The sequence below is a fragment of the Amyelois transitella genome, chromosome 22 (assembly GCF_032362555.1).
Source record: "Amyelois transitella isolate CPQ chromosome 22, ilAmyTran1.1, whole genome shotgun sequence".
Lineage (NCBI taxonomy): Eukaryota > Metazoa > Arthropoda > Insecta > Lepidoptera > Pyralidae > Amyelois > Amyelois transitella.
Window position 1 is genome coordinate 1,873,896 of NC_083525.1, and position 24,311 is coordinate 1,898,206.

Below are 24,311 nucleotides of genomic sequence, written 5' to 3' on the forward strand. Positions count from 1 at the left end.
TTGCAATATTCTAAAAGGATGCCTAGTTAGTGCATAGTTTAGACATGGGTGATTCATTCTGCGGCACACATTGCATACCATTCTCTTCTTCCTTTCGGCATTCTCTGGAGAGGTGGAGCCTGTGGTGTGCATTTCTACAATGATAGGTTCATATACCATTATTATAACATGTAAATTTTTCAGGTGACATTCACGGACAGTACTATGACTTGTTAAGACTGTTTGAATACGGAGGTTTCCCACCAGAATCAAACTATCTCTTCCTCGGAGACTACGTGGATCGTGGTAAACAGTCCCTGGAAACAATCTGCTTATTGCTCGCGTACAAGATAAAATACCCCGAGAATTTCTTCCTATTAAGAGGCAACCATGAGTGCGCTAGCATCAATAGGATTTATGGGTAAGTTATTTTATAATATACTAAGGCTTTGCCTGGCTTCGGACATTTCAAAAGGAACAAAATCCATCCACTACTTTCGAAGATTGGTGCATACTTTCAGTGATGTCATTTGTTTTACAATAATAATACATATGCTTCCGTTTGGTTGTGTTGGTTTCTGTCAGAATAAAAAAAGAGCTCAATATTTGGAAAATATAAGAGACTAAAATAAAAACCATTAATACCTTAGATTCTGTTTACTTAATATAAATTTTCTTCTAAGTATATGAAAACAAACAGCCCAAACTGCCAGTCCAGTCATTTCAAATTTGGTATTATATTATTGGTAGCGAACCTCCTTTCCAAATTATATACGTCGACATTACTTACACAAAATTTCATTACATGTGGTCCATTTTGCTGATTTATTTAAAAAACTGAATAAAATAGTTTCTGTACGCAACAATGTAATCTGACCTATTTCCTTACAAATTCAAGGTATCAGACATGGATAGGTATTAAATATTTGGGGTCGTCATGGGAAGTGAATGCGACGCGCCGTGTGGTCATGCACCAGTGAGGGCACGAACCTGTTATATCTCTCTCCATTAACTGACCTTCGCTAAACAATTCTTTAAATCACCATTGGGTATATGCTATCTCTTATGACAAAAACTCTGCCTAGAAAAGTCAGATGAGATGAAAGCTAGAAGGTACTCTCCAAATATGGTTACTCATCAGAATGTACATACTATTTGAATTTTCTTACTTCGGTGTTGATTTAAGTGATTTTACTAAACATGTTAATCCGTCATTATCGCCTAAATAGCTATTGTATTTATTTTCTCTGTCGCCAAACATTAACCACAGCGCTTTACTGCCAACAATATTTAGGTTGGACTAAATATTACTCCCTGTGGTACGCCATCGTTATTTTATTGGGCCCTCAAAGCGTTAGTCATTGCACTGATTCATTACAAGTCAGGCCGTATATGGTTGTTAGAAGACACGTTCTAATCGATTGTAATTTTTATGAATGCGTATGTCGGACTTCATATTTATCATGCTCTATCAGTAGCTGATTACGAATCAAGATCCTATTTTGATTCACCAATTAATACCTTGGTTTCGTTAGAACTTAAATCTCAGGGGATTTACAATTATTTAATACGTTTTTAGTATGTTTCGTACGGTTATGAGAAAGTGGACCCAGGGCCTTTGTGTGTTGGTGTGAAGGCAAAGGAATTCGCTTAGATACGTGCGTTATTAACGTCCGTTATTAATTTTTATTTTATTATTGTTTAAAGTTGTCTATGATAAGCCATTTATTTACAAGAGTAACCGTAACGGATGAATTTGGTGAATGTAGACGAACGAAAATAATTGTCAGGAATCGTGACAAATAAAAAGTTTCTGCCTCTGGGAAAAAAGTGCTATTATAATGTATATATACATAATTTATATTTCAACAGATGACTTGATGAATTTATGATAGAACGATGTTACATTTGACTATCTTGTTTGATTTATCGTACAACCGTTGATTAGATCTTGTTTTTCACAAATTTGCGTCTCGACCTTATCCTTACCATGAAGATCATTGACTTTAGGCGTCCAAGCTTCTTTGTTATTGCATGTCGCAACATCTTTAATGTTTGTGATGACATCATCCCTAATCTCGTGATTACAATCTGTCGCGATAATCCGTGATCGATGATGCGTACTTGTTATCACATGTACTTCAACTTCATCGCGATTGTTTCAACTTAGTCGCATTGCTTCCTCGTTTGTCTTAATATTTTTTTGGTTCGTTGCTATTTCTTAGAATGCTTTAGATATTCTTTTTTTTAATTAGTTTATTATTTTATTCTACAACCGTTTAAAGCAACACAATAAATTTCTTTTGTGATTATGCTATGTTGCGAAAAATATTGTCTCCTATCCTCGTGAAATATACACGACATAAATATTTTTCTAATTTTGTCAGGTTATTTTATAAGTAATCATGTTTAGCGTGCATGATTTGCTATCTTGTTTGTAATGTTCCTTACTACAATGTCGTGCGATACGAGTTGACTATATGTTAGCACACAGTTCCCGCATCTTTATTCATAACGAATTCTTATCAAATCTTATCGAAATGTCATTCACTCGAAATTTAACATGCAGAGATATGAACAGCAAAAATTGTTTTAAAATCAAAGCGTAGAATATTTCTTGCATAATTTAATATTCGCGATACTTTTACGAGTTTTCGTGTCAAAGAAAGAATTAATTTTTCTCCGCTCAGACTCTCGAATCGCGTCAAGTCTGGATGCTGTCCAATAAATTTTGATCAGCGTATGAATAGCTTAAGAATGCGAGTTATACAGTTTAATATGAACATGACCAAGAGCGGTTTGCACTGTAAGATATTTACTTAGAGCTAGTAATATAGAATTTTATTTAGAAAAAAATTACAATGTGTATTTATGAATTTTACAATGTTGGTGTCCAAAGAAGTTGGTGTGTTTATTTATTGGGCCTTTATGCTACAACAAGTCAACTTAATAATGCTATATGAGCATTATCTACTAGTCAACTTTTTTTAGATCTGGTATCCCTGAGCTTCGCAACTAGGACCAGGAGAATAATTAAGTTTTTCTAACTGGAATATGACAAGATTCATCCGTTCTTTCTATTGAAAAAATAAAAGCTAAAAAATAAATGCAATTAGCATTACGTTCACCTTTTGTACCTTCAAGGCTTAATTAGGTCTTAAATAAACAAATATATGCAATTAGCTACGCACTCTATAGCGTAATTTGCGCTAAAATCTAGACACTAGATAGTCTGAAACTCGTATAAATTTCCAGTTTTATTGCACATATGGCAACGTATCGTGCAAACAAAAATGATGGATTATGTAAACTGCGGTTATATAGTGAACGATAATCTTGATGAAAGTCACGACCTTGGAAACTTAAGCTCATTTTTAACAGATTTAACTGGAGTGCGTCAAATACACCACATGTTTGTTTTTTCGGGGGTAAAGGCTTAGGGTTTAATGATTTTAGCTTGAAGGATAGTATTTTATTGTAAGAAAAACATTAATTATTACGTAAACCTTCAAACTTGGTCTAGCACATTTGCCTTTTCGGGAACCACGCCCATTTTCGGGATAAAGATGTAATAAAATATAATCATCTCTAAACTAGTAGATGGTAACTTCATTAAATCTTGATCGTCCCTGGCGAATGGTCAGATCGTGTGTAAGTACCCTAAATCGACGACTTGCTAGAATTGTGCCTGCTAGAAGAAAGAAATATGCAGTGCAAAAAGCCACTGTACAAAGTAATCTTTAGTCTCAAGTTATTGTTCTACGTTTTCTTCATGTTCATAAATATATAAATAAATTTGAAAATTATGAATGTGGTTAAAACGAAAGTCATATGCACTATGCAGTGCAAAGATGTAAGTCTCTTCCTATCCCTCTGGACATTACCTTTTAATAGTACAGTAAGAAAAGTAAAGAATGATCGAACTAACTGCCGGACCACGCGGCTCGAGAAAGCTAGGCGTTAAAAATAATAGTTAAACGGTTTTTTTTGCAGTTTCTACGACGAGTGCAAAAGAAGGTATAACATCAAGTTATGGAAAACGTTCACAGACTGCTTCAACTGCTTACCGGTAGCGGCGATTGGTGAGTTGTTCTATATTAATTTTAATTTTATATCATTGCAATTCTAGAAGTAGCTTTAATCGTTAAGTAATTTTGATGAAGTATTTATTGATATTAATATTATTACTGTTTATCTTCCGGTATCAAAACTTTATATTGCGCCATTTTTTCAAAAACCATGTGGTAATCTGGAAGTGATTGCTTTTGCGATTAGGCCGCCTTTTGTACTATTTATACTCTTCTGTCTACCAGTATTTTCAAGACCGTTGGCCCTGTCTACCCCGCAAGGGATATAGACGTAGCTATATGTTTGTTTATACTTCAGCTTGTTGTATTACCTTTTAGGAGCTTTAAAAAAGGTTTAACTTGCTAGCATGACAGAACATACATCCAGTGGAAAATATTTCGTCAATTTCATTTTTATGCCGAATTATAACCATTAAATGTGCCGTCCGATAAAGAAGGATATAGATAGGTTATCGAATTGTTGTTTTTGTCGAAAAATTATATGTATTTGTTCAGGCATCGTTAAACGATTTTTCGATATTATATAACCAGAGATGGGACCTTACATGCATTGCTTTCAAAAAAACACTACCGCTCCAAAATTTATCTCTCCTCTCATGGGTCTACTGGAAGAGATTTCTTTTGAAATAAGTAGCACCTAGAATTACTGTAATAAATGCTTCTGTATATAATTTTGTGTACATAAATAAATAAATAAATAAACACGTTTCTTCATAGGATTTCAGTTTATCACGGCACGCCAAATTTACAGGTTACCTGAAAGAGATCGCTTTTAATGATAAGGTCGCCTTTCCCGCTATGTTCATCCTACTAATATTATAAATGCGAAAGTTTGTGAGTATGTCATTATGGATGTTTGTTACTCTTTCACAAACTACTGAACCGATTACGATGAAATTTTTATCCCGGAGTGCCCGCGGGATTGATAGGGTTTCCATGTGGACAAAGTCGCGGGCGCCCTCTAGTAATACATTATTGTAAATTTGCTTTAATTTAATATTATGGTGCAATAAAGAATTATTGTATTGTATTGTACCAAACTTTCAACGTGGGAAAGTTTTTTTTTCTTATCTATTTGATTATTTACAACCAGCGTCCAAGTGTTGTTTTTTTCTCATATCATTATATCCGGCTGATTAGTCGCTTAATAGAGCGTTGGTTGAGCACCAATATAGCGATGCACTAATTTCACTTCTAAGCTGGGATAGTTGTGAAGTTGATGTAGTTGAAGAAATTGCTGCAGTGCAGTTTGTTACCGCTTCTTCTGCATTATGACGCTATGGAAGCGGCAGTACACTTGGTTTTAAGTAATTAATTTGACGTCAACCAATGTTGTGAAACCAAAAGATATGACAATTATTAAGTGATATGAAGTTTCCCATAACTTTTGATTCCCAAAATTTTTGAATTTTGTATCCTTGAATTGAATTTTACTACGGTTTTTATTAAATATTGTCTCTTCATGTAGATTGATCTTATACTCAAAAAAGCTATAAGTAATAAGAAACAAGCAAACTTACACAAAGTCACATATGGAGTTAGCTACAATAGTTTTCACTTTGCTATCTATGGGACGTCCAAAGACCGCTTTCTATATTCTTGTGTCCCACAACGCTTGTTATGGAAGAAATACTGAAATGTGGTTAGAAGATCGTAAACTTGAAAGTTGAATCATTCAAAAACTACATTACTCATATTATAAATGCGAAAGTTTGTTAGTATTTCAGGATGTCAGTATGGATATTTGTTACTCTTTCACGCAAAAACTACTATAAAATTTGGACCGATTACGATAAAATTTGGTATGTAGATAGCTGAAGACCCAGAATAACATATAGGCTACTTCTTATCCCGGAGTTATCGCGGGATTGATTGTTTCGTTATGATTGTGTTTCCACGCGGGCGAAATCGCGGGCGGCCTCAAGTATACATGTTTATTTGTCTAGAAATAAGTAGTGCCCTTGTACTGAATTTCTCATTATTTTAAGTTTTATTTTATTTTCCTTGATGTACCTACATAAATATATTAATATAAAATATACCACGTACCAGCGACCCGCCTCGACTTCGCACGGATAACACTTATAGATATTATAAACATTCGCCTTGAATCACTATCTATTAAAAATACTCCAAATTAGTCCGTTGTGTAGTTTTGAAGATCTAAGCATACATACATACAGGGGGATAAACGCGGACAGCTGCCTTGCTTTATGCTATGTAGTGAGTTAGCGTTTACGGAGTAGATAGAGCCTAGTTCTCGATAATACTGAAAGGTGACATTTATCCGGTTGACTTATTGATAGAATTGAGATTCAAAAAATTAAGTATTGTAACAAGGAAGCGATGATGTGTTATCACAATCGTTATTATTAAGAGAATTGGTCTAGAAAAAACAATAGAAATGATTTGACAAATTCGAAAAACAGGAGCTATGATTAGTTTATGAGTGGGAGATGGATTTAGAGTATATTTATATATCGCTCACTCTATATTATATATCTATCTCTGAAATATGGATCACTAGCATAAGCGTAGGGTAAAGTTTCTCAGTACTTTACCTTTGACACTAGGTACTTTCACTACAATGATACATTCCTGACCTTTTGTTCCACATGGTTTATCAATAGCCGGCATCGCATATTGTACAGTTTTCCTATGTGTATTTTTATGAATGGAGGTCCCGGATTCGAATCTCGGTCAGGGCATGATGAGAACGAACTTATTGGCCTGGGTCTTGGATGTTTATGTATATAAGTATTTACTATATAATATAGTATCTTGGAGTTAGTATCTCGTAACACAAGTTTCGAACTTACTCCTAGGCTAACTCAATCTGTGTAATTTGTCCCGTATATATTTATTATTTTATTATTTATTTTGCTGTACTTAGGGTAATGGCGTATTGATAAGCGGAGCGGATACATATTACAGTTTCACAAGGTTAATAGTAACACAAAAAGGGAAATTTTATTTCTGAATGATCTGCTTGGCGCATTTGTAGGATTCTCGCTTCTGAACCAAAAGGTCCCGGGTTCGATCACCGCGGTAAGTCTTGGTGAGAAACGAACATTTCTGATTGGCCCGGGTCTTGGATGTAAGTACTTGTAGAGTATTTTTTTAAAAAATATCGTTCAGTTAGTATCCCACAACACAAGTTTGGACTAGCTATATCGGCGTAATTTGTCCCGTATATATTTATTTCTTATCTGTGGAAATTAATGGTTGCAAGAAACTGTAAAACTAGGGTGTGCATAATCGGTTGATCGATCAACTTGTGATAGGAAAAAAATGGCGTGGTTTCATAAGTACAGTTCGCGTTGATTACTCAATAGCGTTGCCATGGCAACACACGTATGCAAAACCACTGCAGTACAGTAACACGCGAAGAGCTCAATGAACCCGCGGAATTGAACTCAATTCCTGACTTCATACTCTCCAAATCTGTTCAATTCGCGAACTACGATATGAGAGCTTCACAAGAAATAAAAGCACACACACACTTTAAGTTGCTATCTAGCTATGTAGCTGTAAGACATGGAATCCATAAATATCACCCATTCCCAGATAGACGTAAATTACCTACATCTTTTCACTTACCACGATCCCTGCATACATCTTTTGATTCATCCACATTCATAACTCTCTTCATGAAACCTCGTTAGTTTAGGGTAATATTGACCTGACCTTTTGCCAGATCGTCCCCAAAGCTGATAAAGGTACGTTCGTCCGCCTTCCCCCTCCCACAGTTCCCATTCACACTTGTTAGTATATTGGCTTAGTAAACAATTTCCTTTCCCTATTCCTGTCACTAATTATAACTTCTACACTTTTAATCTAGTTCTGTCAAAAAGCGTAAGTGGAAAAGTGGAGTAAAATATTTGAAATTTGAAGACGAGCCAAATAGATCGCATTCAATATCACATTTTCGATTGGAATAAAGACTATGCCAAGGTTTTTGTTTCACTTATAAGAGTTTTATTTCGATACTATATGCAAGCGGAGGCGCGGGAATAACTACTTTTACAATCAAAGAAATATTTTTTAGCAGCAGTTCTAAATACGTAGCTATACATTGAAATAATCTGCTTCTTAAGTTTAAGAGCTAACTCTTGTCAGTGGAGTTATGTGGAGCGTCTCCATTCATCATTTCTCTGTTATTTTTTTTATTTGTTGTTATATTTATTATTATTACATATATTGTTTACTTAGTGCTTTATTTTATGTCTTTTTTTTTTCTTGGTCTTCCTCTTTTTCCAATAATTTTTCCTTCTACAGTAGATTTCAAAAATTCGTCACGTCTATTAAAAGACCATGTAATCCGACATTGATATAATACTAACCCAAAAAAAAAATCAGGCAAAATTTCATGTTACTAAATGCGTGTGTCTATATGCCAATTGGAATGAAGTAATGATATGAAACTAGTAGAAGGTAGTACGTGTCCTAAATTCTCCCTTTTTCGCTTCATTTAATCTCGAGGGCAAGTAAAAATATACGGTGAAAATGTTCCGAATCATACGACATCCGCCAATTGGACCGTGGTGCTTGTAGTATCTGTGATAAGCGGGATTTTTATATACTTATTTTCCTACTCGCTCTCGTGAATTATGTATGAGAATTTAATAACATGTTTCGAGATATTGCGATATTTTTTTTTGTGGCCGTAATACGCTTCATGCATTTTATTCGTTGTTCAGCAAAAAAAAAATGTGTTTTGTTAAGCGAAAATACAAATGCGTTTCTCCGAATCTTGTAAATTGCAAAAATCGATGTATTTAAATGGTGTTTATTTTATTTTAATGCTTTGTGTAGGTACTAGTCAAGGATAGGTAGACTATCCGCTAATAAAAGCAACAGCATAAAGTGACAACTAAGTTGTTTTACAGTTTTCCTCAAGCTTTAACTATTTAAAAAGGCTATAAACATCTTCCAATGAATGTCGCAAAAGGCGACTAAGGAATAAATGGGCTTGCAACCTGTCACTATTTTAAATCGCAATTCTCTCATTACGCCAAACAGCTGAACGTGGCCTATCAATCTGATATCAATCAAGACAGTTGGCTCTGTCAACCCCGCAAGTGATAATGTATGTATAAACATCTAGAACATTTTATTTTTATGGTGCTAACTGTAATTGACACTGGGCCAACAGTTAATCCTCCTTTTCATAATGTTTAATGTACGAGCGAGGGTCACATTACAGCTTAACCCGCGTCAATGCTAACATAGTTTGTTCAGACTTGTTACAAATTGCCTTGGCTAATCTAAATAATTGGAAGATGCATATTTTGTATACTAATTGCGCCCCGTGGCTTCGCTATCGTGAGAATTTTGGGATAAAACGTAGGTACCTACGTAATTTACTTCCTGTGTACAAAATTTCATCTTAAATCTGAATTTGGGTGAATGAGTAACAAACACGCATCCATACTACCTTACAAATTTTGTAATGCATAATTATATTAGTAGGTTTATTCGAAATCGTAAAATTATGTCGCCACATTGTCAAAATAATTCTAAATCTATATTTTAATAACTTGACTCGTATGCCTCATCTGACCACCGACTGATTGACTCAAAGAACCACAAGTATAAGAAGTGGAAAATGTTTTTTTGTGATTTTCACTTCGCTCTAAAGGTTCGCACAATTTAATTTATTTGTTTGAATATGGATCAAGCGAAAGAATTCAGGAATCGTGGCAAGTGGGGAGGTGTAATTCATGCCTACCCCTCCGGAAAACAGTTATGATTTTATATTTTGTATATATTTATTTATTTATGTATGTATGAATTAATTTGTTTTGAAGACAGAAAATCCTACAGACATTGATTGTATTGGTATCCTCTTTACCAAACGAAATTTCGCGGTAAAATCAAATTGTTTAACATTTTCAACACGAATGCACCACACGTTTCACTTCGGTTTTGTCCGTAGACGCGCGGAAGTAATGTGCAATGAATGTGTATACTCTTCTGGTATTATAAATCTCGTGAGCATTGTTCTGTTTATCGGCATTTCCTTAAGGCCGTGCGCTGCGTTAAGCGGGTGCACGGCGCGGGCACCCGCGCGGCGTGATGTTTCATGTAAATTCATAGAGCAGCGCTGCGTAAGGCGGAACGCCCGTCACACGCGGCGCGGGCGACGGGGGTACGCTCGCGTGTCCGTGCGACGGAGCACGCGAGCGGAGATGTTTCTAGAAAATCAGTGAGCGCCGCTGCGTTATCCGTGTCGCACGCGCCGTGCTTGTACAATCAAGTTGATAAACATGAGTGATATTGATACGGAACGTGTTATTTTAGAAGTGCAATGTCGCCCCGCTTTATGGGATCTGTCTAACAACTTGTATAAAGACAGGGATGCGCGTCAAGCTGCATGGCTCGAGATTTGTAAAGAATTATACGAAAATTATGAGGACTTCAGTGACACAGAAAAAAAGTCAACAGGTAAATTCTTACTTTTTATTATGACTTTATAAATTTATTTACTACATAATTATTTACTTCTTTCATTTATTAAGGTGGGTACAGACTATATAACATAACATGTTATACGACATTGCTATATAACAAGTTTCAGATAATGTGGACACTGAATGATATAAAACATGTTAAAATAACATGTAATATGTTACATAGTCTGTACCCACCTTTAGGCTTAGTAAACATTTTGTATTTACTTATGTTAATTGTTATTTAACTATTGTATTGTGACCTCTTCACGAGCAAATTTTTTTTAACTTAAGTAAATAATCAATAAATACAGCGATCTTGCCACGATACCTTACCGTTTGTGGCAAAGTAATCAGCGAACTGATCTCGTATTGTATACGAGTTTCTTTGAACTAGCCCAAATCCATTTGTGATATCGCGGATATGGCGGGGTGTTATGACAACATCGCTGATATTACCGAATCCGTCTCTTTTTCGTACAAAATTATGCATTATACAAATTGCTTTTATGAAACAAATGGCATGTTCTCTAGAAACGTTAAGTGGACGATGAAGTATTCGAAACTTATTGGCCATTATTCCAAAGGTTGATTCAATGTAACGTCTAGCTCTTGACAATCTATAATTAAATATTTTCTTTCTATGATCCATTGCAATAGCCCGCGCATATGGTCGCATAAGATGTGTAGACAGTCCAAACGCTTCATCTCCAACTATGACGTATGGCACTGGTGTGGTAGCTGCAGTATTGGTTGGTTTATTATTTTGTAGCACTGGCAATGATTTTGGAGGAGGAATATCTAATAGCTCATCCTGCATCTGTTGAAATAAAGTGCTGTTGGTGAAAACTGAAGAGTCAGATTCTTTACCTTGTATTCCAACATTTATGTAGGTGAATTCATAGTTTGCGTTACACATTGCAAGCAAGACAATGGAATAGTAATGTTTGTAATTGTAGTAAAGTGATCCGCTGTGAGGTGGTCTTATAATCCGTATATGTTTTCCATCTACAGCACCTAAACAGTTAGGAAAATTTGTGTTGCTTAAAAAGCCTTCTGCTATGTCTTCCCATCGCATACGTGTAAATACTGGTATACATTCTTCTTTCAGTCTTTGCCATATAATTTGACAGACATCATTAACAATTTTTCGGATGGTAGATTGTCCCGCATGGTACGCCAAGTGCATATCCACGAAAGTATGTCCACTTACTAAGTACCTGTGAAAAATACAAAATTATTTTTTAAGTATGTATTATTTTTCATTTTTCAGAAAAAAAAATACAAGCGCGATGGAAAACCGCGAGAGATTGCTATACGAAAGTCAAAGCTAGTAACAAGAAACTTAAGTCTGGTTCTGGTGCTAAAAAAGGAAAAGGGTACAGCTATTATAATATTATGACTTTTCTGGACTCTAACAAAAGAGTAGAAGGACAAGAATCTTTGGAAAATTCTCAGGACGACTCTTCGGGTCATACAAGTACACTTGAATTGTCCCAACACCCAATAGTTGACACTAGTGAGGTGTTAATACCTGAGACCAGTACATCTGGAAATGAAAATGACACAGCAAGCAGAGAAACGCAAAAACAATCAAAGCGTAAAAAGGCGTCGTCGCCGACTCCTTTTGAAATACAATTATTACAATCCATACAACACAAAAAGGACGAAGAAAATGATGAAGACTTGTCATTTTTTAAATCTATTATGCCAAACATAAAAAAATTGTCTACATATCAAAAATTATTGTTTCGATCAAAGGTATTAAACTTATTAATTGACATTGAAAAAGAAAATGTTATTACATTGGAGGATTTATCGAACATCGTACTGACAAATGACACTCAAGCAGAACATTAATCCTATTATCAATTATTTACTGCATTTATACTCTATTTGAAGAAAGACAAAGATTGGAAGTAGCCTTATAATATTGTTAATTATGATAATTACAATGACTGTGATTTTGATTTACTTTACGTATGTACCTACACTACCAAATTGTTATACTTAGTTCTCATTAAAGTAATTGTAGATTAAAATATTGTTAATTATAATAAGTGATAAATCCAATCACTGTGATTTTACTGTTACTTATGATTATGATAAGTCCAATAACTGATTTGGTTGTATACATGCGTGATCTTGACTGACAAAATAAAAATATTTTATATCAAGAAAAACATTTTATTTACTTACCTTGCCGTTATTGCCAACCTCTCTATTGGTAATATAATTGATACACTTCTTACTTTTAGAGTATTAGCACTATGTTTCAAATATGGTTCAAGTTTCGAAAATAATTCATCAAATGTAGACGTTGACATTTTAAAATACTTAAAAAATCTCCTCTCATCTTCTCTTAATAGCGTAAACTTGGTTACAAATTCTCCACACAACATTCTGGACGAGACATATGGGCTGATTGGCTGCCGCTGTTGTCTACGTCGTCTTTTGGCTAGGTAGTATATCAACAAATAATCCATTATGAATCGACTGTACACCCGCACGTCTAAAATTGTACTGGCGGCGCTGCGTTTAGCGGGAGGTCGTTGCGGATACCCGCGACGGGCTATTTGTCCGCGACGGAGCACGACGCGGATGCCCGCGACGGATGCCCGCGTCGGATGCCCGCGCCGTGCACCCGCTTAACGCAGCGCACGGCCTAAGATTCTATAGACATAAACTTATAATATATACCTATAAACTAATAGTTTATGTTCGTTTGTATACACATTTGTATTGCGAATTCCCTTGTGCCGATTTCCTGTCTTAGTAGCCGTATATTTTTTTTAACGCGTGAGTTTATAAATTTTCGGAAATATGGACTTATAAATAATACAATTCATCTCACGAAATTTATAAACTTGCGGTTCTTGTTATTTTTCATTGGCATGCACACTCCGATTTCAATTTATTCTATCATCAAAACAGACTTCAAATTTTATTACTGTCCAATAATGTACAGATCCAGTTAGTATTAACTTTTAATCCAATTGCCTACTTGAATTTATAAATACGACCTTGTCAGGCAAAACAAATGTGTTGTAATAAAAAGTGACGAACAATATTATCGTACTGAGACTTAGCTCAAATACTCTGCAAAATATTTACCCAGAACGTCCTTACATATCGCGCATACTCATGATAGTAAAGATTCACCCAAACAACGCAACCTTGGAACTCTCTAATTGGGATATAAGCATGTTCGGACAAGGTCGTTCGATCTAACAACGAGGGGGAAAACAATCAATGTTGGGAACAACGTGGAGCGAAAGTTCAGCGTATTCTGGTCCAATTGAATATATTTCTTTTTTATCAATAATGTGCGTTTTCTTTGAAGTTTCCAAATAGGCTTCTTCAATTTCATTAGTCGCTAGATTTTACCCATTCGTCCACTTTAGCACTTTTAGGTAGCTAAACTTACCTTACCAGTTAATTTATTTTTTTCTTGTGCTGTTTAGCAACTAGTTGTGAAAGCATTTTTTTACCCCACTTCCGATACGCTTTATATGCCCTAAAGCCTTTTTTTGTAACTTGCTTCACAATAAATCTTCCGTTCATTTCGGAAATCTTATAGCCTCTTGGGAAATCCTCGGTAGAAACCTTAATCCTCTTAGCCTTAACGTGGGCGAAAATTATGCCGAATTCAGCTTTGTACGGCTTGTCTTATACACTGTATCTTTAATATACATAGGTATTGTATGGTATGACTAATGAGTCTTTATTCTGCTGTATAATGGGCATAATTTTTGACGGACGAAATTTATACAAGGCCATTAGTTAAGTTTAAAAAAAACTTTTTTGAATGTGGATGAAGCGAAATTAAAAGTTGTTACAACATTATCACTTCCAATTTGAATATCTATGATTCTGTTATTATTAATGAAACGTGACCACTATTTACTGACTCTGAATATGATGAATGTAAAGGACACTTTATCTCTTTAACAAACAACCGCCGATGTTATCTAACACGGAAACGGGATCTTGAGACTTGAATCAGCTCAGATACGTAATCCTTCCGACTGATGCATCTGCGATCAATGGAGTTTATTGTAGTTTCAATAATCTCTTTGGTATCAATACATTTATTTACCTTTAATTGTAAAATGCCTCTTTTGAAACTGATGTGGAGGAACAAGAAATATAATGTTTGTTCCCTTATGGAGTAGATATAGCCCTGAAAGGTCACATTAAGATGTACGGCTTTCAATTTAAATCTGTTGAAACTCGTTGAAAGAGGCGTGATTTTATGTATGTATGTATGAAATTGTTCAGTTACCATATTTGCAACTACTTCTGCAACTAACGATCCAGAAGATCATGGTTATATCCTAGCAACCTATATTACCTAATTGGCTTCAAAGTATTTCCGCGGTTGAAACATTGGCCTTCGCTCATGTCACATTTAATTACCCAGCAATTTTTGTATTATTGTGGATTAAACCAGTTCTCTTGTAATTATTGCTGATGATAACTTGAATTTGCTAAGAGACATGTATTCACAATTGGTAGTCAAAGGCGTACTCCGGGCTCCTCCCAGAGAGGTGAGGATGCAACTGGGACTAAAGCCAGGAGGAAGAAAAAATTTGAATTTGAATAAGTTAAACGATAATGGTGTAAAATTAATCATCCTTGAATTTAGCTAGTGAGATACAAAACTTCAATAAACTAATTGAAACAGTGAGATTAATAAAAGTTATCGAGACCACGCATAGTAAAACTTCCTTAATTAAAGTGATGCCAAACACGCCCAAGAATTAAATAGAGTGGACGGTAAAGTGTATTGTGTGCAATAGTGTTTACGAGGGGCGTAGTTCAAGGACTAGTTAGTGCTGTAAACGAATGTATATGTTACTAGAGGCCGCCCGCGTCTTCGTCCGCATGGAAACCCTATCAATCCCGCGGAAACTCCGGAATAAAAAGTAGCTTAAATGTTATTCTGCGTCTTCAGCTACCTACATACCAAATTTCATCATAATCGGTTCAGAAGTTCTTGCGTGAATAAGTAACAAACATTCATACTGAAATACTCACTAACTTTTGCATTTATAATATTTGGACTAGAGCCCGCCCGCGACTGCGTCCGAGTGGAACCAATTCCACGGGAACTCGGGGTTAAAAAGTAGCATACATGATGTATGATTACATATCTAGACAGAGGCATAGGAGAGCTACCTACACACCAAATTTCAGGTTCAGTAGTTTTTGCGTGAAAGAGTAACAATCGTCCATATCTACAAACTTTAGCATTTATAATATTGGTAGGCATCTATTCGTCTTGTGCAAGCTTCCACGCTGGTCTGATAGCAAATAAAAAACAGATTTCAAGAGTATTACCTTGACGTTCTTCTTTTATTACGATTCCAATAGAAGTATGCGATTGTTCGTTCTGCACAAAAAAAACTGTGAATTCTTCACTATTCTGTTCTTCACTTCGCTAACTGTCTTGGTGTCGTTTGATGACCATATCATTTTTTGGTCCCAATAACCACGCCCTTTTAGCATTAGCGTAATTGACGCTGATAGTTCAAGGATCCCGAAGGTTATAACCTATTTCTGGACGGCGCGTGCGTTGACTCAACGACTCATATGTTTCGTATGTACTGGCAAGTTTAGATTTGAATGTAAAGGAGTATTGATGAATAGTTGATAATTGTCTCGTGAACCTCGGAACAGAAGCTGCCGAGGATAAGAAGTATAACAGATTAGTATTTATTAAGTTTAAAAAACTCAAGATTTTCGTTACAAGGTTATTCGAGATTGCAGACATAGTTACAAAATAAAGAACTATAAAACAGACAATTGTTACGGAATTGTCATGATTAATTGCTTAAGTTTCCAATAAAACAACGAGATGTTTATGTCGGCGACAAAAAGCTCAAGTTCTGTCTAGCTTTGAAATATCGCGTTTGCTTCCTCATCAAATCAAATAAGTTATTGTTCTCATTTTGTTGGTTCATTTTCGTATTTCGGAAACATTGTTTTCTTTAAGAAATAATTCATAACTTTTCCCTAAAACCGTTTTGATCAAAAGATATTTCACGTCCGTATGTTACGAATCTGGAAATGCCTTACCCGCTTCTCTGTTTCCCGATAACTATGGCGTCGCAAGGCGTTACATATTTAAGCTTGAAGTGCACCATCTTACATCCCATCTTGCTTACCATGGGACATATTGAGGTCGAATTCCAAAAAAAAAATTGGACAATTTCAATCCTATGTCGTTTTTAACAGACATTAAAGTAAATGCCGTGTGGTTCCCGGCACCAATACAAAAAAGAATAGGACCACTCTATCTCTTTCCCATGGATGTCGTAAAAGGCGACTAAGGGATAGGCTTACAAACTTGGGATTCTTTTTTAGGCGATGGGCTAGCAACCTGTTACTATTTGAATCTCAATTCTATCATTAAGCCAAATAGCTGAACGCGGCCTATCAGTCTTTTCAAGACTGTTGGCTCTGTCTACCCCGCAAGGGATATAGACGTGACCATATGTATGTATGTATGTATTAAATTTAACCGAACGGCTACCCAAAGTCTGCTAGATCGCACGATAAGCCACCTGCCCCTGAATCATGTCTGGATACCGGCCAGATGCTCCTGTCGTAATTGCTCTAAATCACTTGCGCGATGATTTTATATCATATGCTTTTAACAGTGACGTGATGGAAAACAAAATAATGAAACATAAACAGTCCCAAGTTAAACTGATAGATAATGTTTTATATTAAGTTTAACCTGTTTTATAAGCCCATTGCATACAATTAATGAAAAGAAATAAAAATACCACTAAATATTATCCTATGCATTTTTTAAATCTCTCAATCTTTACAATTTGCCAACTTTCAGCTTTGTACTAACTATTATTTCGCTTGGTTGTTGTTCTCTCGCTGTAAATTTGTTGAATTTTCAATTAGTAATTGACATTTAAATATTTTTTTAAGTCTATTTGATTTAATCCCTATTTCCAATCCAATAAATAATGTGTTTGTTTGTCCGCTCTTCACGCTTTTCTTGAGCAGTCTTTAAAATTGAGCCCGATAATATAGATATATAAATTCACCTCAAAGGATGATAAGTTAAGATCAATTCGAGGTTTACACATTTTATCTTTTACACTTCCGATCTCTGTGTATCTAACTCTCCCATACCAGTCAGAGAGCTAATTTGCAGTGAAAGCAAGCAATAAGGAAATTTCCAATTAGTCTTCATTCCAGTTGCCGTTTTACGGCCTTGTCAAGCTTGGATTTAATAAAATCGTTTAATACATTCTCCGTAATAACGTATTTCTGGTTACGTCCTCTCTTAATCACTTATTTGTAGAAGAGACGAAAGCTTTGATGAAGACAATCTTCTCTTCATCCTCCTGGGGTTAAGGTTTGGAGAGGAGCCCGGGGTGCGCCTTTTGCTGTAAGTCAGATTTATATACAATGTAAATCTGACTTAAACCACCGCGGTAACAGTTTCGAAAAGACTGAAAGCCTCGTTCATCTGTAAGTATGACTTATGAAGAAATAGATTCTAATTCTATGTTGAATTACAGTAAAAACTATACATACTATAATATTCTCCAGATAAATAAACAAAAAGATCCTCATAAAAAATCACAATATTTCATGTTTTTGTTCCCCTATCTTCCCAAGTATTAATTAAAATGTCCTTGATTACATACTTGAATCGAAATATCGGGTCGTCATTCTTAATTTGGCTAAATTAAGCGCTCTAAATATAGATGGCAATTTATTCCTGCGTAGTTGTCGAATTAATCTTTGTTTACATTTTACAACATTTTCCTTATTGATAAACAAATTAGTCAACAAATGCAATCCGTTCAATGGGTAATTGTGTCATTGGGCATAGCACAATAGGTTTTACAGTTCATTGGACAAACATAAAACGGTTGCCGGCGGCTGATGGCGAAATTATTGACAGGACTGGCTCGTTTATAACCAATCCGTCGTCAGTTTGAATAAAAATATGAGGCAACTGATTGATTCATTAATGTAGTGGAGTATCCGATAGATAAAAAAAATTACAGAAATACTTATATATAAAATCAAGCCTTTTTCGGAGGTCGGGCAGTGACTTCATCTTTTCACTTGCCACGAGTCTTGCTTCTTCTTTCGCTTCATCTACATTCAAGCTCATCTGTTACTCTGGACCTGAACTTTTCCAGGACATTTTGTCTGAAAGATTCGATGTAACTGATTTTAAACTTTTGCGTTTCATTGTACTATTTATAAATACTACCGCGGATCATTGTAACATGATTCGAAACGTCCGTCATTAAATAAGCTACGTTACATGCCCGTTTCATATCTGTAGTACATAATTATAAATTGAAATAATCGTTGCTAATAAACTTATTAAGCCAACCATCTAAATTTCGAAAAACCAATGAGCCTAGTAAAAATGAATTGTTTAATTTTTTATTCACGCTTCATCGTCGAGTGGCTTTTTATAGACGCTCTCCTTATTTTTGAAGCTTGACTGTTCAAAGCAATTCTCGTGTTATTTTTATCCTTATAGCAGATGCATCCATATTGAATAGGTCATGATCTTGTATTTACACCTGCTGAATTTTTAAAGAACAATTTGTTTACGGATCATGAATGCTAGTCTCTTAGGAGTTCTAGACTGGTTTAATTATTTTTATTGTATTATTTTCATATCCATTAAATTTTGTTGAAACAACATATAAACCTATTGCTCACCTGGCCTCTGAAAAGGGTCGAAATTTTGCGCAGCTTGCTAGAATTTAACGCTGTTGTCCTAATCCTTATAGTGGGCCCTATAACAAAACCCACTTGTGTCCACACCACATTATAATTACTAGGCATAGGCAAGATTAAATCATTATGGAACTCTTTTTTAGGAGATGGTGGAGTGGAGTGAGATCTCTTAATCACATGTCACACATCCGTTATGCCACATCCATCTTGGCTCTTTAAACAAGTGATAATCCGTTTTAGTATTTTTCAACAAAAAGTCGTATCAATATTTTTAACCCTTCAGTACCCAGTAAGTAATTGAACCATGTGTGCCTATCCAGACAACTACATACATTTCTAAGTTCCTGGGCTAAGTTTATATTAACACGATAAAAAAGAAAACATTAATACCTTTTTTTTTAATTTTAAGAAAGTTTTATAAGACGTAACATGAATATCCAGATTATAATTCACAACCACAAAACCAAGTAGGTACAAACGGAATGCGATGTGGGTCACGAGTTACAGACAAAAACGTCTCGGCGACATGCTTACGTATCCGCTGAGGGGTGGTATGGGGAGCCCAAGCTATTCTAGGAGGTAGGAAATGGAGCACATGAGACCGCATACAATCGTATGTGTAAAATGTAAATAGGCTTGAACTAAAATGTGTATGGAAAACTGTGCCGTGTGGTTCCCGGCACCAATACAAAAAAGAATATAGGACCACTCCCATCTCTTTCCCATGGATGTCGTAAAAGGCGACTAAGGGATAGGTTTACAAACTTGGGATTCTTTTTTAGGCGATGGGTTAGCAACCTGTTACTATTTGAATATCAATTCTATCATTAAGCTAAATAGCTGAACGTGGCCATTCAGTCTTTTTAAGACTGTTGGCTCTGTCTGGACCGCAAGGGATATAGACGTGGCCATATGTATGTATGTATGTGAAAACTGGTACGCTATCATTAGCAAACACCTCTTAGGTTCGATTGCTCGAAACATCCTTTTCACGAAGGGCTAAGTAGGTACAATTCGCATTTGGTCCAGTCTTCACCTTATTGGCGATTGGTCCAAACAGGTCATTATTTACTGTCGTCTTATACAAGGTCTGTTATAGCTTATCTTGTGATAATAACGTTAAGGAGCGAGCTAGCCACTCAAATTTAAAGCGGCTTTTCGGACTTGTCGTGAATTAGACCAATTCAAATTGAATTCAAATTCAAAATTTTTATTTATTATTATAGGATACTTCATATCGCTTAATAATTGTCAAAAAGTATGGTTTACCAACATTGGTTGACGTCAAATAAATTACTTAAAACTAAGTTTACGCCGCTTCCAAGGCGTCAGTGCAGAAGAAGCGGTAACAATCGCGCCTAAAGGACACATACTAAATGTTTCAATGGTCTCTAACCTCAATCTTGTAACCGGGTATGTACCCTTAGCTGTTGTACTATGTACCTGTACCTAGCCTTGGCTAAGGTTTTCAAAATCTTCCTCTCCATATCAATTTTTTTTCCATGTCGTGCTTAATATAAAACTTATGAGGGCACCTTTAGCGGGTGATAGACAGAGTTGTACTTTTTATGATTCTGGTATTTTCTCTGGCATCATAATAAAGGGACTAGGGACTTCTCTGGTATCATAATAAGAACTAACGGTTCATAAATATTTTCCAATCGTTTACTTATCATTTCTATTTTGTTAACTTATCTCTTATACATTGGTTTTGGTCGTTGAAATATATACCCATGTAGCTTTATCATTTTTTGTAGTTATTAGAATAAATAAGCATTTTCAAATATAACTTTATATGCGTAACCTGTTAAATGTAAACATCATCATAATTAATTCATAGAATTTCAAGTACCTAATTTATTTAAAACCCGTAATAACAAAGTTATTTTTATCCTTTTCCAATCAACTGAAATATAATACCAATGATTAAACATCCAACAACATTCATGAATTTCTATTACGAATAAATTTTCTGGTTTAAATACTATACTTAATTTTATTTTGACATTCAATTATTTCGCCTTTCCCAGAAAATCAATAACTAACTTATGAGTTAAACTTAGTGTAAATAATTCAATGAACCCTTAAATTTAATAGAACTCTCAAAAATATAAATTTCTCCGTATTTGTATTGCCAAATAGTTATCTGTTATCATGAATATTTAAATAAAGACCTATGTTTACACAAGCTCCAATGTTAAACGGGATAAATTATCCCATAAGAATTACAAAAAAGGAATAATTATGTTAAAAGATCCATTATCGTTAGCGCTTTCTTTGCGGTGACGTCAAAGGATGTTTGTTTTAGCACGGCGGCTATTTTTACCTGCCCGTTTATTTGGTTTTCGCCGCAGGCCTCCATTTTGATGTCCTAATTTGAATTCATGACATGCTTTATGATTCCACTCCTAGGGATTATTGAATTTATTTTTTCAGTCTCCCGGGGGCCGGTAAATCCAATTTGATTCCTATATCTGAATGTTACATTAATTTTGCCCTTGACTTTTCTTTTTATCTCATTTCAATGCTGAAATGTGAAATTTTACCGATGTTATTTGATAATTGTATTAATGGTTTGTGAATGCACCAATAAAACTATGCTTCCAATCTGCTTTAAGACCATTTTATCTATTTACCCCTAATGGTTTTTATAAAGCACCACCAGATTAAATTTTTATGATAAAGTACGTACGATTCACTGGCTACTAAATATAAACTTCTCTTGACACAATTTTTACCTCGCCGCTATATGTATTCAGGATTTTAAGATTAAATTCAAAGAAAACTCGCTAACAAACTTGGGACAATTTTTTTAAGCTTGGACTAAATTCTTTTATATGTTGTTGATATTTATATCTTATCGTTTAGATGCCGTACAATCTAAATACATATTTTTGTGTTTATTTTATTTACTTTTCAAGAAGTCACTCCGAAAATAAAAAATGATATTTTTATCTTATCGTTTAAATGTCATACTATCTAAAATATGTATTTTTGTATCTGCAGTTGATTTTAATATCAGAGTTATAACATTAACTATTTTGCCATTGAAGTACGATAAGACTATGGATTTCTGCAGTATAAGAGAAATTAAAATACAACATTATATATAAAAGACTAAACCAAATTTCCGCGTACGTCAGTAGGCTAATTTCATAGAAAGAGTTATGAGCGCTATTGTGGACTGTAACATCAAGGTTTGAAAGGAGGTCAGGCAAACATCCATTTCCCTTGGGTCAGTATTCGACCCAAGGCGAATGCCATGGCCGCTCTACTACCCTTAACCTTGATCACGTCATTCTAGCTCAGAATTATACAATAAATTACAAAGAATTAATTATGTGAAAGGTAACCTTACAGTGGAAATAATGAAAAATATAGTCACTTCAATGTTGGCGATTCTAATTTAGGTGAACCCTTTATAGGATTAGACGCCTGATCCAAATGGCCTTAGACCAAAATTTATTAAAAGTAAGTATAATACTGAACTTTGCAAGACCCATTCTTGGTCCATCAGGCTTTTACATAATCAAATGATGCACTGCAGCTTAATGACATATCAATAATTAAGTTACAAAACTTATGTTGTTTGTTTGACATCTTTTTGTTCCCGTACTGACCGTAAGCTTCACTTCATCTCCAGTCTCTTTTCACAGTACGTCATAAATTATGAGAGCCAACGCCAACGAGAAAAGAGAAAAATAAACGCATGATGCTACAGTTCTCAATTCTTGTTTATTTTACTGCAAATACGGTTTCCTTTATTAGTTTTTTAATTACAACAGCAAGCTGCAACCATTAAACTTATAACGCCACGAATGACGCACTTTAACGACAGATGATGTAAATAACAGTAATCTGCTTAATGCCGTCGAGCCGCAAAATACTGCTCATTTACATTACCAAATCTACCCTCATTTTCTTCAATTGTATCTTTTACTATTTTAACATTCATCAATGAACATTCAGCAAAAAATAAACTTACTTAAATTTTCATTCATTAAAATATTATTTGTCTTAATCTCATCTTCAGTTTACTGTTTATAATTGTTAACGTTTGTTTTTTTTTTAATCTAAATGTATAATCTCGTGAGAAATAAAATTTGGAGTCTCTCAGGGTATTCATCTTGGCCCGAAATAAAAGGCTTCTGAAATAAACCAAAGCCAGTGAATATTAAACTTTTAAATTTTATACCATCATCCGTTGCCGTCGATAACAAAGAGCCATTAACAACGGGTGTCGATGCGTGTGCTGTTTTGAACCTCCAATCAAAGTGAATATATTGGTAATCGATCGGCGATTGATGGATGAAGTTGGATAAAGCGCTTGATAAGGTTCCGTGTTCTGCGGCAACAACACCCCTATACGGAAAATGGAATGGTACCTACCTAACTGTTTAATAAAACTTTTTCAGTAAATTTAAATTCTCACATTCTCAGCGACAGAATGATTCCAGTTTTCACATACATACACATATTCAAAACCTCTCGTCCCTCGTGAATTTTCGACACGGAAGCAGATGACAGAATAGCATTATCCTTTCTCAAAGTTTCCATTGAAAACGACCCATAATATGAGTTTACATTGTATAGATCGCGCGTTCTCAAATACGCAATCGCCATATCGATGAAAAGATATTTTTAAATATTTATTAGAAAATTGTATATATGTCCTTGACCATGACGTCATCATTTTCTTGGCTCTCGTCCAATGTTCTGCCCATCGTATCCAATGATTTATATGCGTTTTATCACAGAAAATTTAGATTTTCTTTTAAAACTTCCATAACTTTTAAAATTACTAGTTTTGGCGAATTTGGGAACAAAATTATAGCAAGCATGTAGTAATATAACTTTATTACAATTTTACTAATTTTTTCAGAAATCTTTGAATATATTAATAACTTACATTGGAACATCACTTCGTAGACTACACTCTAATATGTAGTGCAAATTTACAAATGTCCACTAATACTTACTACAAGCTTTTTTATTCGGTTCTTGATTCATTAATTGGTAATTAAGAGTAGAAAAATCTTGTTAGCTTTTAACA

At 34.9% G+C, this 24,311-nt stretch overlaps 3 protein-coding genes across 3 annotated transcripts in view; 2 read left to right on the forward strand and 1 right to left on the reverse strand.

Moving 5' to 3' along the window:
* Window positions 1-24,311, forward strand: part of LOC106133244 (serine/threonine-protein phosphatase alpha-2 isoform) — a 41,162-nt gene that overhangs the window by 1,569 nt on the left and 15,282 nt on the right. Inside the window, exons 3-4 of the mRNA XM_013332897.2 lie at window positions 184-400; window positions 3,973-4,061. Coding sequence (XP_013188351.1) covers window positions 184-400; window positions 3,973-4,061 — 306 coding nt within the window. The remainder of the gene's footprint in view (window positions 1-183; window positions 401-3,972; window positions 4,062-24,311) is intronic.
* LOC132903173 (uncharacterized) lies at window positions 9,490-12,588 on the forward strand. The gene is made up of 2 exons (XM_060950657.1): window positions 9,490-10,514; window positions 11,793-12,588. Exons 1-2 carry the CDS (start codon window positions 10,337-10,339, stop codon window positions 12,377-12,379), a joined length of 765 nt encoding a protein of 254 aa, XP_060806640.1. The 5' UTR covers window positions 9,490-10,336; the 3' UTR covers window positions 12,380-12,588.
* Window positions 10,516-13,191, reverse strand: LOC106133243 (uncharacterized). Its single transcript, XM_060950656.1, has 2 exons — window positions 12,719-13,191; window positions 10,516-11,739 (listed from the first exon to the last, which is right to left on the reverse strand). The coding sequence occupies exons 1-2, from the start codon at window positions 13,003-13,005 to the stop codon at window positions 10,821-10,823; spliced, it is 1,206 nt and encodes a 401-aa protein (XP_060806639.1). The 5' UTR covers window positions 13,006-13,191; the 3' UTR covers window positions 10,516-10,820.